The sequence below is a fragment of the Rutilus rutilus genome, assembly GCF_951802725.1.
Source record: "Rutilus rutilus genome assembly, chromosome: 1".
Classification (NCBI taxonomy): domain Eukaryota; kingdom Metazoa; phylum Chordata; class Actinopteri; order Cypriniformes; family Leuciscidae; genus Rutilus; species Rutilus rutilus.
In genome coordinates this window covers 66043697-66059809 of record NC_140209.1, presented here as the reverse complement: position 1 = coordinate 66059809, position 16113 = coordinate 66043697, and the positions used below count along the sequence as shown (strand labels likewise).

Sequence of the window (16113 nt, the reverse complement as noted above, 5' to 3'; positions counted from 1 at the left end):
AAATCTCCTCATTCTTTGTGGAAGGTTGGTCAGAATGATGGGCCCTGATAAGCTCCTAATAGGGCCATTAGGGTGTGTCTTTGTCTTTCTCAGGTGTAAAAAGCCTTACATATTAATGAGATGATCCGCCCCTTCGCATATTGCTTTTTCACACAAAACACGTCGTAAAAATTTTAAATCAATATATTGTCTTCTCTGAATGAGCAGTCAGGGTGATTTTCACATAGTTTTGGAGCAAATATTCTAGGCTACGCCATACAATTTTCAAAAGTCTTGTGAAGAAATAATCAGTATGGGTTTCATGACCTTATTTCAGTGAGAATTTTTTTTTGTATTTTCACAAACCACGCATAAATGTCATTATCTCAAAACTACAAACTTTTACACACATGCTGCTGATATATTATTGTAGCAGAGTTTGTGCTGAATACAGTGTAATCAGACTTTAGCCATGAAAATGTCACAAGTAACAGAAATAACCACAAATGTCAGAGCATGTCAGAACACCTCCAGGGCCCAGAAAACAGCTCAGACCTCAGAGGGTTAACAGATATATGACAAATAATAAATAGCCATTAATTCAAAGCTTATACACAGGACGAGATCAGAAAATCATATTCAAAATGTCCAAAATGATCATGGCATCATCACAACAGCCAAACACACCTGATCGACTTTGTCTTGCCATAACAAATGTGTTTTATAAGCTCACAGTTACAGCAGCCAGAGAGAAACTAATGTTATAAAGTCAAGGGCCAAGAGACCAACTAAAGCAAATACTGATCTCCATCATGGTGACTACAAACTTTATTATATTTAATAAAACATAAAAAACTAAATATCTGTTAATTCTCAACTAATTCTCAACTTTTGTACATGTATGAAATAAATAATGTTAAACTGGTTTGTAAACTGGTTTCATACTCAGTGTGGCTGGAAGTCAGTTGTAGTTCTTGTGTTTCTCTTTTTTCTGTTCTTGTCTCTCTGTCCTTCAGTGATTCTGCTTATCAGGTGTTCATCATGCAGGGAATAGTGAATGAGGGTATAGGGTGTGATTTTGAACACAGCCTCAGAGTGTCGACTTTGAGCACTGTTAATTCACAGTATATTCCTGTAAGCTATTTTCTCGAAAACGACAAATATATCAAAGAATGCATTGTTTTCTACGGTAGATTTCTGTTTTAATGGAAAATGGTATGGTTTTGACAGATATTATATGATATTTGTGGTTTTAAACCAATCTATTGTATAAAGTGCTGTATAAACAATCATGACATGACTAGACAGGAGTGCCGAATAGCAGAGCTGCTTTCTTTACTGCTGATTTCTCATCACTGTGTTTGTTATTAAGAGCAACTTAACGATTTTGAGCGCTGTTAATTCACATTATATTCCTGTAGGCTATTTTTGTTTTCTACGGTATATTACTGTTTTAATGGAAAATGGTATGAAATTGTCAGAATTTGGCCCTTTTTTTACAGCAAGGGTTAACAGTGTGCGTAACACGAGAATGAACCTCATTGGTTCTTGCAGAAGATCAAACGTGCTCCGTAACAAAAGAATAACTCACACATTCTCACACATCAAGCAAGCATGTCTAAGCTTCCGTTTAACACAACTGATGTGTGCGTTGATGAATTGTATATGTGAATAAAAGAGTTGATTAAATCTGTTAATCATATAAAGTGATGTCTCTTCAGAATATCTGAATTAAACTAAATTCAAATAGATCAGTTTCACAATCTCTTTATGAACTTTTTGAAGCATTGAAGTGGTAGCACTGTCAATGGAGGGACAGAAATATCTCAGATTTTATTAAAAATGTCTTCATTTCTGTTCTGAAAATGAATGAAAGTCTTACAGGTTTGGAACGATATGAGGGTGAGAAAATAATGAAAGAATTTTCATTTTTTGGTAACTAACCCTTTAAAAAAACAAAACCAATCACACCAGACAGGATTATTGTTATATTACTTAACATACTTGAGTTTGTCCAGATGGTTGAGAGTATCAGAGAGCAGCTTCAGTCCTGATTCTCCTGGGTGATTGTAGCTCAGATCCAGCTCTCTCAGGTGTGAAGGGTTTGAACTCAGAGCTGAAGACAGAGCAGCACAACCTTCTTCTGTCACCAAACACTGAGATAATCTACAACAACAGTAAGTGTCCATGTTAGTGTGCTTCATCTACTGGTGGCCTCTGATTGATTTTAATGAAATCACAGTGTTGTAAAATGTGCAAATTATCAGATACAAATTAGCTAAAGGATCTAATTGTAAGTTATAATTTCAAAATAAAAAAAACTCTATTTTTACCCATAAAATCTAAAAGAATTAACCCTCTGGGGTCGACAGACATACCGGCACCTTTTGATGGACTTTTTCACATAATACAATACTAATTTATGGTAATATGGTTATACAGCAATACATAATTCGAAACTGTAAAAAGTTTACTTTCAGTTGTGTCCACTTGCAATCAAAACAAAACAAACAGGATGTTTTCTGCCGTGTCTGTGAACTTTTTTTCTGCAGTGCATCAAAAAAGAAAAAACTAAACTCTGCAAATATTTGTCACACAGACAAGAGTAATATATCTGTAGATACATGTAAGTGTCTACTTTTAAATTATCCTATTCGAAATGAAAACAAATATTCTCTGTTTATATACTCTGTATAAGAGAGAGAGAGATGTAACTGTCTCTCGTGTCAGTTTCCAGCAAATGTGAACATGCCAACAGACAGCGCACACTATTCATATGGTAATGATCTGAGGCCATTCATGCAAACAGAGTCAACACCCACATCAACTCAAATGCATCACGTTTCATCAGAATGATCATATTCATTTACTTTAATTTTGGGATGCAGTGAGATAATTCTGGAATAAGAATAATTTCACAATAAATTTTCCAGGATATGTCCTTGTGTGGTTATTTTTCACAGACCCTCAAGTACCTCAGTATGTTGAGTTGACAGTTTAGACTCTTCAATCCAGCACAGAGCAGCTTCACTCCTGAATCCTGCAGATCATTGTTACTCAGGTCCAGTTCTCTCAGGGAAGAGTTTGATGACTGTAGAACTGAAGACACAATTTCACAGCACTGATCGGTGAGCTTACAGCGTGCCAACCTAAACAGGGGAGAAATAAGAAACAAATCATTACAAAAACAATATTATTAATACAGACTGGTGTTTTAGAGCACTATATGCATTGTCTGATGTTTTTGAGAAAGGTCTGCAAAGAACATGAATGTAAAGGCCCCGATATACTTCAATGGATTTATATATGTATGTATGTATGTATGTATTTGTGTATATATATATATATATATATATATATATACATACAGTACCAGTCAAAAGTTTGGAAACATTACTATTTTTAATGTTTTTGAAAGAAGTCTCTTATGCTCATCAAGCCTGCAGTTAAAAAACAAAACAAAAAGAAACCAGTAATATTATGAAATATTATTACAATTTAAAATAATGGTTCTCTTTTTTAATATACTTTAAAATGTAATTTATTTTTGTGATGCAAAGCTGAATTTTCATCAGCAAGTACTCCAGTCTTTGGTGTCTTATGATCCTTCAGAAATCATTCTAATATGATGATTTATGATCAATGTTGGAAACAGTTGTGCTGCTTAATATTTTTTTTTATAACCTGAGATACTTTTTTCAGGATTATTTGATGAATATAAAGTTAAAAAGAACTGTATTTATTTAGAATAGAAATCTTTTGTAACAATATACACTACCGTTCAAAAGTTTGGGAACAATAACTATTTTTTTTAAAGAAATTAGTACTTTAATTCAACAAGGATGCGTTAAATTGATAAAAGGTGATGATAACAATTTATATTGTTAGAAATGTTTTTATTTTGAATAAATGCTGTTTTTATGAATAAATGCTGTTAACGTTTTACTCAATGAATCCTGAAAAAAGTATTCCAAAAAAATATATTAAACAGCACAACTGTTTCCATCATTGATAATAACTGAGTATCAAATCATCATATTAGAATGATTTCTGAAGGATCATAAGACACCAAAGACTGGAGTACTTGCTGATGAAAATTCAGCTTTGCATCACAAAAATAAATTACATTTTAAAATATATTAAAAAAGAGAACCATTATTTTAAACTGTAATAATATTTCATAATATTACTGTTTTTTTTATTTTTTTTTATTTTTTAACTGCAGGCTTGATGAGCATAAGAGACTTCTTTCAAAAACATTAAAAATAGTAATGTTTCCAAACTTTTGACTGGTACTGTATATATATATATATATATATATATATATATATATATATATATATAAATCAATACCAATTTCAGTTACCACTACTTATTTTTTGTTCCTTTTTCACACATACATAGAAATACATAAACAGTGAACCCGTGCAAATACGTCAGTTGGTAGTAACAGGGTTTCAACAACAGTAGATTCACATGTCCACATTAACTCTAAAATTTGTAATGCGGTGAGAAATAATCCTGGAAGAATTTACCTCAGAAAAAGAGCAAAACTGTGGTTTCCGTTTCATTATGAGGGACTTGATACATTTGAGGATATCATTTATGATGAGCAAGTTATTTATTTTTACATTAGAAAATATGCTATTTTTTACATAAACATGCACTATAAAAAAGTGAAAGTGCACTTGGTGCTTTAAGGAGGTATTTCTAACCGATTCTAACAATACATTCTAATTTTGTTGTTGTAACCTAATTCAGTCAGGTTTATTTAACATAAAACAAGGGAATGCCGTTTTAACTTAACTGAGTTACATTGACCCAATATACAATTTCCAATAAAGTTCAGGATGGACACATTCGACACATGCACACTATGACTGCACCAGACCTATAGAGGGCAGTATAGTCATGACTCGTTTCTGCAACAGGAAATCTGCTCTGAATGACAAAGAAGGAAAAAAGGTTTTGTTTGCTTTTATTTGGAGTATTTGGCATGTGGATTATAGATTGATGTGAAAAAATTAAGCATTTCAGAACATTATACAACAAACATACACTCAAAAAATAGTTTTGCCTCTTGTTCAGTTTAATTAATTAAAATCAGCTAAAGTAAAACAATTTAACTTAAAGCATCGTAAGCCTAAATAGATCGTAGAGCCATTGCCGCCAACTTGAAAAAATATTTATTATTATTAATTATTATTATTATGATTAAAATACTTATTTATAAAAATGTTTGCAACCTTATGCTGCCTATAGTGTTTTATGTTATTTTTTTCGACATCAATCTACACTTTATAATGACCAAAAAATTAAAAAATTAAAAATAAACAGATTTGTGATACTGAAATATTTACTTTGCTTAAGTACACAGAGCCTTAACTCAGTACTTATTTAAAGCACCTAATCTGGTGCAGATTACAGTTTAAAGTCTTTTTGGGTATGATGTGGATTTTCTCCCATTCTTCTGTGCAGGTCCTCTCATGCTCTGTGAGGTTGGATGGGGACCGCCTAAGGCCACATACAAGGGACACCCTGGACAGATGGCCAGTCCACCACAGGGCTCACACAAAGACACATATATTCACAACTATGGGCAATTTACTGTGTCCAATTCACTTACTGTATTCTGGGGGAAAACCGGAGTGCAAGGAGGAAACCCACACCAACACAGAGAGAAAATGCAAACTCCAAACAGAAAGGCATTTAATTACATATGCATAATGGCATTTGGAGTATAGATTGATGTAAAAAAATAAAGTATTTCAGAATAAGTTTGCCATGATATGTCCTTGAGTGGTTATTTTTCACAGACCCTCAAATACCTCAGTATGTTGAGTTGACAGTTTAGACTATTCAGTCCAGCACAGAGCGGCTTCACTCCTGAATCCTGCAGGTCATTGTTACTCAGGTCCAGCTCTCTCAGGGAGGAGTTCGATGACTGTAGGACTGAAGACACAATTTCACAGCACTGATTGGTGAGCTTACAGCATGCCAACCTAAACGGGAGAAATGAGAAACAAATCATTAAAAACAGGTGTGTGACTGTTCAAGTCTCTCTTTTGAGATCAGTGTGCTCAATAATGTGCCTTTTTGTCCTTTGTTATGTATATTTGGATTGTGTTGTTCCAAAAAAAACTTTTTCTTTTCTTTTACTCTTTTAATCTTTTACTCTCCTCCCATTCAGCTGATAGGGCTATTAAGGCCTTATTTCAGGGTCTTAAATTTTTTGTTTTCACAAACCACGCACAAACGTCATTTTCTGAAAACTACACACTTTTACAAACATGCTGCTCACATTTTATGGTAGCAGAGTTTGTGCTGAATACAGTGTAATCAGACTTTAGCCATGAAAATGTTATAAGTAACAGAAATAAGCACAAATGTCAGGGCATGTCAAAACACATCCAGGGCCCAGAGGGTTAAAATTACTCATATCATAAAATAAGACTTTGATCATTTCACCCACCAATAATCATGTTAAATAATTGTGATTTCAATATTGACCAAAAAGATTCATGATTATGATTTTTGCCATAATCAAGCAGCCCTAATATATATGTACAGGTGCGTCTCAAAAAATTTGAATATCGTGAAAAAGTGCAATATTTTTCATCAGTTTTTTAATAAAGTGAAAATGTAATATATTCTAGACTAATAACATGTAAACCAAAATGTTTCAAACCTTATGTAAATGTCGATAACTACAGACTACAGCTCAAAAAATAAAATAAAAACCCTTTTATCTCAAAATATTAAAATATTTAATTTCAAATGTGATTAAATTACCATTCATACAGTATAAATACAGGGTATCTCTCTGTCTAGTTCAGTACTCTCAACCACAGTCATGGGGAAGTCTGCTGACTTGACAGCTGTCCAGAAGACGATCATTGACAAGGAGGGTGAATCACAAAAGGTCATCGCTGAAAGGGCTAGCTGTTCGCAGAGCACTGTATTGAAGCATATTCATGGGAAGTTGACTGAAAGGGAAAAGTGTGGCAGGAAAAGGTGCACAAGCAACAGGGATGACCGCAGCCTTAAGAAGATTGTCAAGCGAAGCTGATTCAAGACCTTGGGAGGGCTTCACAAGGAGTGGACTGAAGCTGGAGTCAGTGCATCAAGAGCCACCACTCACTCATGAGCTGAAAGCTGCTATCAAAACAACCTGGGCTTCAATAATGCCTCAGCAGTGCCACAGACTGATCGCATTTGTTTGTGGTAAAAATAAACGATGCGCAGCAGAAAACGTGGAAGGAAGTGCTTTTGAGTACCAACATTTTTGGCATGTTTGGGGACAGGGACACGTTTACTTACTGAAGTAGGATTTATTCCATCTCTGGAAAGATATTAATCATGATAATAAGTGTGTTCATTTATTATTAGTTGTTAAATGTCCTTCTAGTTGGATTTTTTCTAGGGCCCTATGATTTCTACAATAAAGAAAACGCGGACAGAATGGTGGAACTATTCATAAAAACGGAATTTACTGTATAATGCGAAATTTCACAGAATTTGTCAAATTTTTGATGAATAAATAAAAAGCAGGTCAGTACACTTAAATCAAATCATGATATAGACTAGTGTCTGTGAATATTAAAATGCAAAAAGACCTGCACAGAATCCTGCATGTTCTGCATGTCTCTGTGTGAATGAATGACAGAAGTTTTATTTACCACACACACACAGAAGCACACGTGGTGCTTGCAGTGTTTTCAGCTTTTGCCGTCTCTCTATATGAGGACATGAATGCATGAACTTCATCTCCAGAGCCGCTCAGAGTCACTTCATGAGCATTTTACCGTTTCATTTGAGAAAAACTATCGTCATATCATAAACACACAGAAACAACCAGTCAAAATAAAAGTTTGGTTTAACTTGACAGAAATATATTACATTCACTTGTCTAAGATGACAACAGAGACTTTTGACCCAAAGCAAGCTGTTTTTGGGTCACTTGTGGATGCAAACAGCAAATCGCAGGCTTAACCAGGGAGAAAGAAGCAGGCCGACATTATCATCTACCATGTTCGGGAGAAAAGACGACAGTGAGGAGAGCAGTCAGGAGGAAAGTGATGATGACAGCTTGTAGGATAAGTGTAGGATCTATCTATCTATCTATCTATCTATCTATATATAATATTATTGTGTTATTTTTCTTTATTTGTAATTCCTATGTATGTCTGCACCATGTATGTACTTCCCTTCTGCACTGGAAGCTCCAGTCACCAAGACAAATTCTTTGCGTGTGTAAACATACTTGGCAATAAAGCTCTGTGATTCTGATTCTAAAGAGATATACTGTAGATAAACGTGACGTGACATGACTTTACTGGAGTGCCGAATTGCAAAGCTTGTGCAAACATCCACATCACTGTGACCAGAAGCTTTCTTAACTACGGTTACAACGCTGTCATTTTTGTTGTGTGTTTATTTTGTTATTGAGAGGAAAGCAAGCAGCACATATTTACATATTCATCTAAACACCACTCTCAGCAGTGTGGGCAGCGCCAGGATGTTCGCTAACAGTAAATAGCTGGACATGTATTTTCAAACTTCTTTTTACTCCTAAATGAAGAACGGAAAATAACTTTGCTGTGACTCGTGAGTATTTTAGGGGCTTAAAGGATTGTCAAGTTTTGATGCTCACAGCTATCTTGAATGAAGCTAATGATTACAACTTGTGGATGAAATAATGATGGATCATCAATAATGGCCACATTATCACTCTGTTTTCATCTTATTCATTCATTTTCAGTAGATCATAAATCATTCATAAATCAGCATACTGTAACTAATTACAGGTGAAGGAAAATATCTATACACAGTACAAAACATACAATAATCTGCTTGTTATAATTATATCAGTAGAATATATACTGTATATAAATCACACATTATTAATAACATATTACAGTTTTTCCCAATTGTTTACACACATCTTTGGCCCATTGTCCAACAACTCTAAACACAAAACCACAAACACTGTATTCAAAACGGTTTTATCTTTTTCCACAATGTTAACCCTAGTGAAAAATAAATATACTGACATTTTTATATTTTATGCTACGTATACTACAAATACATCTACATATTTACGTACTTAATATAAATACCCTGCAACTGTATTGTTGGTATACTAAACTGTTATACTTAAAGTCTGCTTAATAGGAACAAGTAGTCTTGTAAGTTCCAACTAAATATATACTTAAGTATATTTGATTGTGCTAAAATGGAACTATTGCAAGTATACTTTAGGTACACATTAAAGGGATACTTCACCTCTGGGAAGATGAATGTGTATTTAAAATAGGTCATTTAAGTAGAAGAAATGTGAAGAATTTTTTTAATTTGGAGCTTTCTAGACTGAGAAAAGCCAGAAAATGTATTTTTGGCTTATGTGGATGAAAGACAACAACTCCCAGAATGCACTTGCTGTCTTAGGAGGCCACGCCTACCGGTAAGAGTGCGCAGTTTAAAACACCAAAGCTAGCCTATGTGATGAGTTTGCGAGGGATTTAGAGATAGCCCAAAATGTCCGGGATTCTGCTTTTGCGTTCTACAGTCGCCATTCATCATGTTTACTGTGGCGAGCAGGACGAGGCTGACGGCCGCGGGAGAACAGCGCGAGGCCGGTGGTGTGATTACTGAGACGCGCCGGGTCTCGCATCTCTCACGGAGGAGCGGGAATTTTTCTTAGCAATGGTAAAACGCACATCAACCGATCACTTGTTTAGCGTTCATGTAAACACTACATTCAAATTCACCAAACGGAATGAATTCAGTTAGATTGAAACAAAAGGTGTGCATGTAAACAAGGAATAGCGACCGCAGAAAGCAAAAGCTGAATCCCGTAAGTTACATTTTGAACGATCTCGCCCGCCGGACAAGTCCGGGAAAAGGAGGATGGTTACTTACTCAGCTTTCTCCTACTATTCAGCTTTCTCCACAGAACAAGAGCCTGCTAGCTTAGCTTCCAAAGAAAGACGGCTGACACTGTGTACATTCTGTGAGTGAGATCCCACCCTGTATGGGCGGGCTGAAAACATGCGGAACAACGCCATCTACTGGCTGTAGTCTTTAGCCTCTGGCCAGAAAATCCTCCGATGACGCAAAATGACGATTTTTGCGTCATCGGAGGATTTTTTCCAGACAAAAAATACATAAATCTCTTGTCTCAGGGGGATATGAGGGTGGAAAGCATGGTAATTCGAAAATACTACAGGTTTTCTACTAATACAAAGCTTAATGCTAAATCCTGAAGTAACCCTTTAAATATCTTGCATTTAAATTCTACAGTGATCATACTATACTTACAAATAGTGATATCAAACACATATGCTTAATATTTAGGGGTGTAACGATTCATCAACTACATCGATGTATCGATTTATATTCCTATGATCCAACTACATTGATCTGTGCTCTGCAAGTTGGCCTTCCGGACGACATATATCGATCTAACATCGATTTAAAAGGTAGTGAATTGATTGTGTCGATACTAGGAAATAACGCATTGGATTTAAGCACGTCAGACTTTATGTGGATGTTTTTTCTTAAAGGCGTTAAATGTTACTCGATTCAGTCTGCCTAACTGTGACTATCAGCAGCGCAAAGACAACAAGCAGCGCAAAGTCTCTCACCTCAGAAAAACGATCTTTCCTGTCCTCTCAGCCGCTTTACTGCAGTAGCGCGCACTCTTCAATTGCACGCACAAATGCGGCAGAGCGCGCTGTAGGCCTATATCGCTTCACTATAGAGAGCCTAAGTCCCGCCCCTCCGCTTCCGGCTCATGGGACCTTATTTCGGAAAAAATATGTATGGAAGTCAATGGCGAGAGACAACTTATCTTTTTATTCCGTCTGAACTGTGCCCTGAACTACACATATGATGTTTGTCAATTTAAAAGGTAATTATGAAAGTCAAGTTTTGGACAAAATACGACATAGCAGAACATTTCCCCTGCCTAAATCAAAATCAGATAGCCATGTTGTCCGCCTCGAGCCAGGGATCACAGTGGTGTAAGACACTTGAGTCTAGGTCAAGCGGTCTAAGAGTTATGAGCGATTTTGTACTTTTGGTTGCTGTAGCGCCACCTATGGGCCAATCTGGGTCATACTCTGATAGGTTGTCCCCAAATTGAGGCCTACCATCTGGCCAGGTTTCACGTCTCTGGGCCTTACGGTTTGGCCTGCACGAATCCTTACAATTACAATAGGGTTTCAGCATTTCATGCTTGAACCCCTAATAACAATAATAGTGTCAATAGTTAGAAATGGCCAAACTGGAAATTCAATATTGGAAATTAGGGATGCACCGAATATTCGGCCACCGAAAATTTTAGGCCGAAAATGGCCCAAAAGTGCATTTTCGGTTTTCGGCCGAAAGACTTTTATCACCGAAACAATACGGCCGAAATGTTGTGATGACGCAAACAGCAGACACCGCGACCTGCACGTGCTTGTCTGAAGCAACATTACATATCTGCGGTGTGGACGTATTTCAATATATCTAAGAGTGACCCACGGACAGCGATTTTCAAAACACAGACATCCCAAGTCTTCCGGAAGTTCCGGGAGTCTCCCGCGTATTGATACCGGCTCCCTAATGCCCGCAAATTAGTTTAAATCTCCCGGAATCGCGAGCGAGCATGAGCGCGCATACATAGCGCGCGCGGCAGAGAGAGGGAGCGAGAGACCTTTGCGTGTGTGTGCAGAGCAGCCGTCATTTCTCAGAGGTTTACCTGAGCTGTTTATGGTTTTTGCAACTCACGTCCATGAGCATATACTGTAACTGCAGATATTATTTTGGGCTATGGCAGTATTGACCTAAATGCACTTTGTTTTTATGAGAGAACATTTCATTTTTAAACCTTTCTCCAGGCCAGTAGGCTTTTACATTATTATTTAATGTACACATGAGTGGGGTCAAGTTAAACATTTAATTTTATACTTTGCAAATGCTAAATAAATATTTGCATAAAATTTTAATGGATTTATTCTTTGAAACTTTAATATTCATTTATGCAATTGCAATGCCTTGATTTTAGTAAACTTAGTACACAGTCATAGCCATAAATGCAATGGTACTAACAATAATTGGCATAATTTCTTTCGGTGTTTCGGTTTTCGGTTTTCGGCCTTGGTTTCCTCTTTTTCGGTTTTCGGTTTCGACCAAGAATTTTCATTTCGGTGCATCCCTATTGGAAATTCTTGCTCCGCTCTGTAGGATGACAAAAAGGTTTAAAAGTTACATTTTAGGCTGGTCTACCTTACAGCGACCATCCAAATAGATAGCAAATCAAATCATAGAAGGCAGGGTTAACTGTTCACAGAAGCACGTATTCCATCTGTTAACGTTTAAAGAGTGCGAGGTAAGATGGAAGTGTCAAACTACTTCTTGAATATGGCCATTAAGAGGGATGAAAGTTGCATGTGTTCAGTATCGAAGCTATTTTATCAATTTAAGTCTCGGGGCAATGTTGACTACAGTTTTTGTGTTGCTGAGTGAGTGTTGCAGCGCAATCTCCGCTCTGTGTGTGTGCACAGTGCTCGTGTTGTCTGAAGATGGTGAGAGTGCGCGTGCGGCCGGATCTCTCTCTCTCTCTCTCTCTAAATAATTAGTTGTTACGGCGACTTATTTGTTCCCTCGTTTTAATAAATCATGGACTCGTTGAACTAATTCCCTCCCTCACTTTGATTTAACGAATTACACCGTGGCCACAATATATTAAAACGAGGGAACAAATTAGTATAACGTGCTGAGGTATTATTAATTCGTGGCCACGAAACAATATTCACCTGAATATTCACCAATTCACAAATTCACAAAAATATAGGTCTTTAGAGTATCAAACTGTTTTTCTTACCTGTGAAGACAGCTCTTCAGTGAAGGCCAGCTAGTGTTCTCGTACAATTTTTTATTCCTTTTGCAAAGAAATTGCCATTTTTTAATAAGCAGGAAAAATTTCCGACTTTAAACAAATACCCATTTAAATGCTTAGGATGTTTGCGTTGTAAAAATGTACAGGGAGACTTTAGATTTAAAAACGGTGTCTCGTTAGGCAATGTTTTCTCAGTCAAATCATAACATTTCCTATTGATTCAACGCGTGACCTCACTAGAGAATACCAATATGGCGGCGCGGTGGCTTCACTGTTTATGACGTCATGAGCTATCAGTCACTCTATAGACCTTATGCACCAGAGAAACAAGGGCGCCGCCATCTTTGGAAAATTGTCTTTTAACTTCCGTTTTGCGGTCGCTCTGTATATTTATATGCCATTTCTGTCCAGGAGTAATTAGCTTTTTAAGTGGATTTACTTAATGTAAAGTTAACGAAAGTTATCATGAGGACTGTAATGTTTAAAGCAGATGACTTAACAAATGTAAATCGACCGGGAAGATTTTAAAACGAGCCGTTCATTAATAAACACGCGAAACGCTGTGAAAATACAGACCGGAAGTCAAAAGACAATGAGCGCAGCGCTGAAAAGGGGCGGAGCTACATAAGGTCTATAGACCTTATCAGAGACAATTTATATAAGAGACATGCCACTTCCTCAATCCTCAATAGAACTATATAAGGAAAACCCGTAACGGCAAAGATGGCGGTTGTATGCACATGTCCCGCCCCTCCCGCTGGAAAGCCAATCATCTGCTTTTAACAGTGAAGCCGGGAAACATTTAAACCTATCGTCTGGTTCCACTGACGCATGCGCACAGTTGAGGTTTTGCGACAGCGGAGACGATTTGGGGACAGCGAGTTGTTGTGTGTGCAAGATCAGTGACAGGGTGCATATTTAACTCAGAGCCATAGAGAGAGATTTAACTGAAAGAACGATATGGAAAGGACAAGCAGAGAGAGAGAGTCCCGGTCGCACGCGCGCACTCTCTCTCTCTCTCTCTCTCTCTCTCTCTTTCTTTCCGAAGCCAGGCGAAAGTGTAAACAAGACTTCACCATCTCCAAATTAAGCACTGTCTTGCTCTCTCTCCTGCACGCATATTAATCAAAATAAAACGACATGATGGTAAAAGGTCGAAGACCAAAGTTTCATGTTGGAGCATTCGGAGATTTTTTTTCCCCTGAATTACCGTTGGGTGTGAATTGTGCTAAGATACGTTGCCTTATCTTCTCTGAAAAGCGATCTGCACATTCAGCTGACATAAAATTACTCTCCAAATAAACGAAAAAACCTATCCAGTGATGTAATGTTTTCTGTGTTGACACTAACCTTGTGGGATGTCCATGTCCTAACTGCTGGGATAATCACACAACCGTATCCGTATGACACGTCCAATTCGCGAACTAATGACTCCTTTGAACCGATTCATTTTAATGAATAGTTAAAACAACTGATCTATACAATACATTGTTATTACTGATAAAGTGCAAACCTGCTTATATTTAAATAAAGGAGAACAATATTGACACTGAATATGCACAACACCGGCATTCTGGATAGAGACGTAAATGAAGTTGGTGTCGTGAACCCTTGCGCATGCGTAGTAAAAGTATAACCTGTGGGGGAAAAGGCATTTTAAACCTTATTTTGCGGCAAAGTCATCAAACTTTTTCAGCGATTTTTATCATATTTTACTGCTGTTTCTATACATGCAGTTTTTATGTCCCGGTGACCAGTGAAAGTGCAGTTCTGGATCTCTGCCCATTCATTTAGATAGGAGCCTGGTCTTGTTAGTCCGAAATAGCTGCCCGGAGGCGTTGCCAAGATGGCGGCCGAATGGCACGACTTGCCTAAAAGGACTTTGACCTTATGCACCAGAGAAACAAGGGCGCCGCCATCTTTAGAATATTGTCTTTGAACTTCCGTTTTTGCGGTCGCTCTGTATATTCCTATGGCATTGCTGTCCAGGAGTAATTAGCTTTTGAAGTGGATTTACTTAATATAAAGTTAGCAAAAGTTAACGAAAGTTATCATAAGGATTGTAATGTTTAAACCAGGTGTCTTAACAAATTTCAGTAGACCGGGAAGATTTTAAAACGAGCCGTTCATTCATAAATACGCAAGATCGCTGTGAAAATAAAACCGGAAGTCAAAAGACAACGAGCACAGCGCTGAAAAGGGGCGGGGCTACATAAGGTCTATATAGATCAGTGGTTTAGAGCAGTGGTTCTCAATCCTGGTCCTGGGGACCCACAGCTCTGCACATTTTATATGTCTCCTTTATCTGACACACCCAGTTCAGTTCATAGAGCTCTTTCCTAACGAGATGATGATCTGAATCAGGTGTGTTAAATGAGGGAGACATACAAACTGTGCAGAGCTGTGGGTCCCCAGGACCAGGATTGAGAACCACTGGTTTAGAGCAGTGTTTCTCAAACTTTTTCTGGCATTCTCCACTTTAAAGGTAAGAAAGGGTTAATACAATGTATTTTATTAACATCACATTTTAAAAAACATAAAATCAAATAACAGCATTACAAACTTTCAAATAGAGAAAATAAAAGTGCAACTATATTATCACTTTGCATGAAATAAGACTTTGTTCAAAAGTAAATAATAATAAAGCAATTGTGTTTTGCCTATGATAACATTGAAATAAAATAAGTAAGTGTGGACTAGTTGTGCTTTGCTTCATTTTGTCACTTTGCAAACTGCATGCAAAATAATATTAAATAATTTAGAGCGCATCACTTTATTGTTTCCATGGTGACGCGTCATTGCTAGTCACGTGACACACCGCAACCACAATAGCGCTGAATGACTGATGATCTGCTTTTGTTTTTCCTTTTCCCTTGTTTTTATTCAAAATATTCACAAATGTGTTAGCTATAGCATGACATATCTGCTATTCCGATTGTCAAATATGTGCAAGTGGCAAGGTTATAATCGTTAACGAAAACGAACAAAAAAACGAAAACTAGGTGGGAAAAAACATTGTTATCGTAAAATCGTTAACTGAAATAAAAATAAAAACGAGGCATTACAAAAAAACGATAACTAACTAAAACTGTAATGTGTGTTTGGCAAAACTAACTAAAATAAAATAAAATTATAGAGTAAATGTGTTTAGTTTTCGTCTTTGTCAAGGTCTATCATTTTTTAACGCTATTTAAAACACGCTGCATTTCCTTTCCCTGCTCTCCCTCCGTCTCTGTCACTCACATGCG

General features: G+C 36.8%; 1 protein-coding gene across 1 annotated transcript in view; it reads right to left on the bottom strand.

Moving 5' to 3' along the window:
- Positions 1-1716: 1716 nt before the first annotated feature.
- Positions 1717-16113, bottom strand: part of LOC311296466 (protein NLRC3-like) — a 47609-nt gene continuing 33212 nt past the window's right edge. The window contains exons 4-5 of the mRNA XM_084418275.1: positions 5808-5981; positions 1717-2145 (exon numbers count right to left, since the gene is read on the bottom strand). Coding sequence (XP_084274401.1) covers positions 1971-2145; positions 5808-5981 — 349 coding nt within the window. The 3' untranslated portion in view covers positions 1717-1970. The remainder of the gene's footprint in view (positions 2146-5807; positions 5982-16113) is intronic.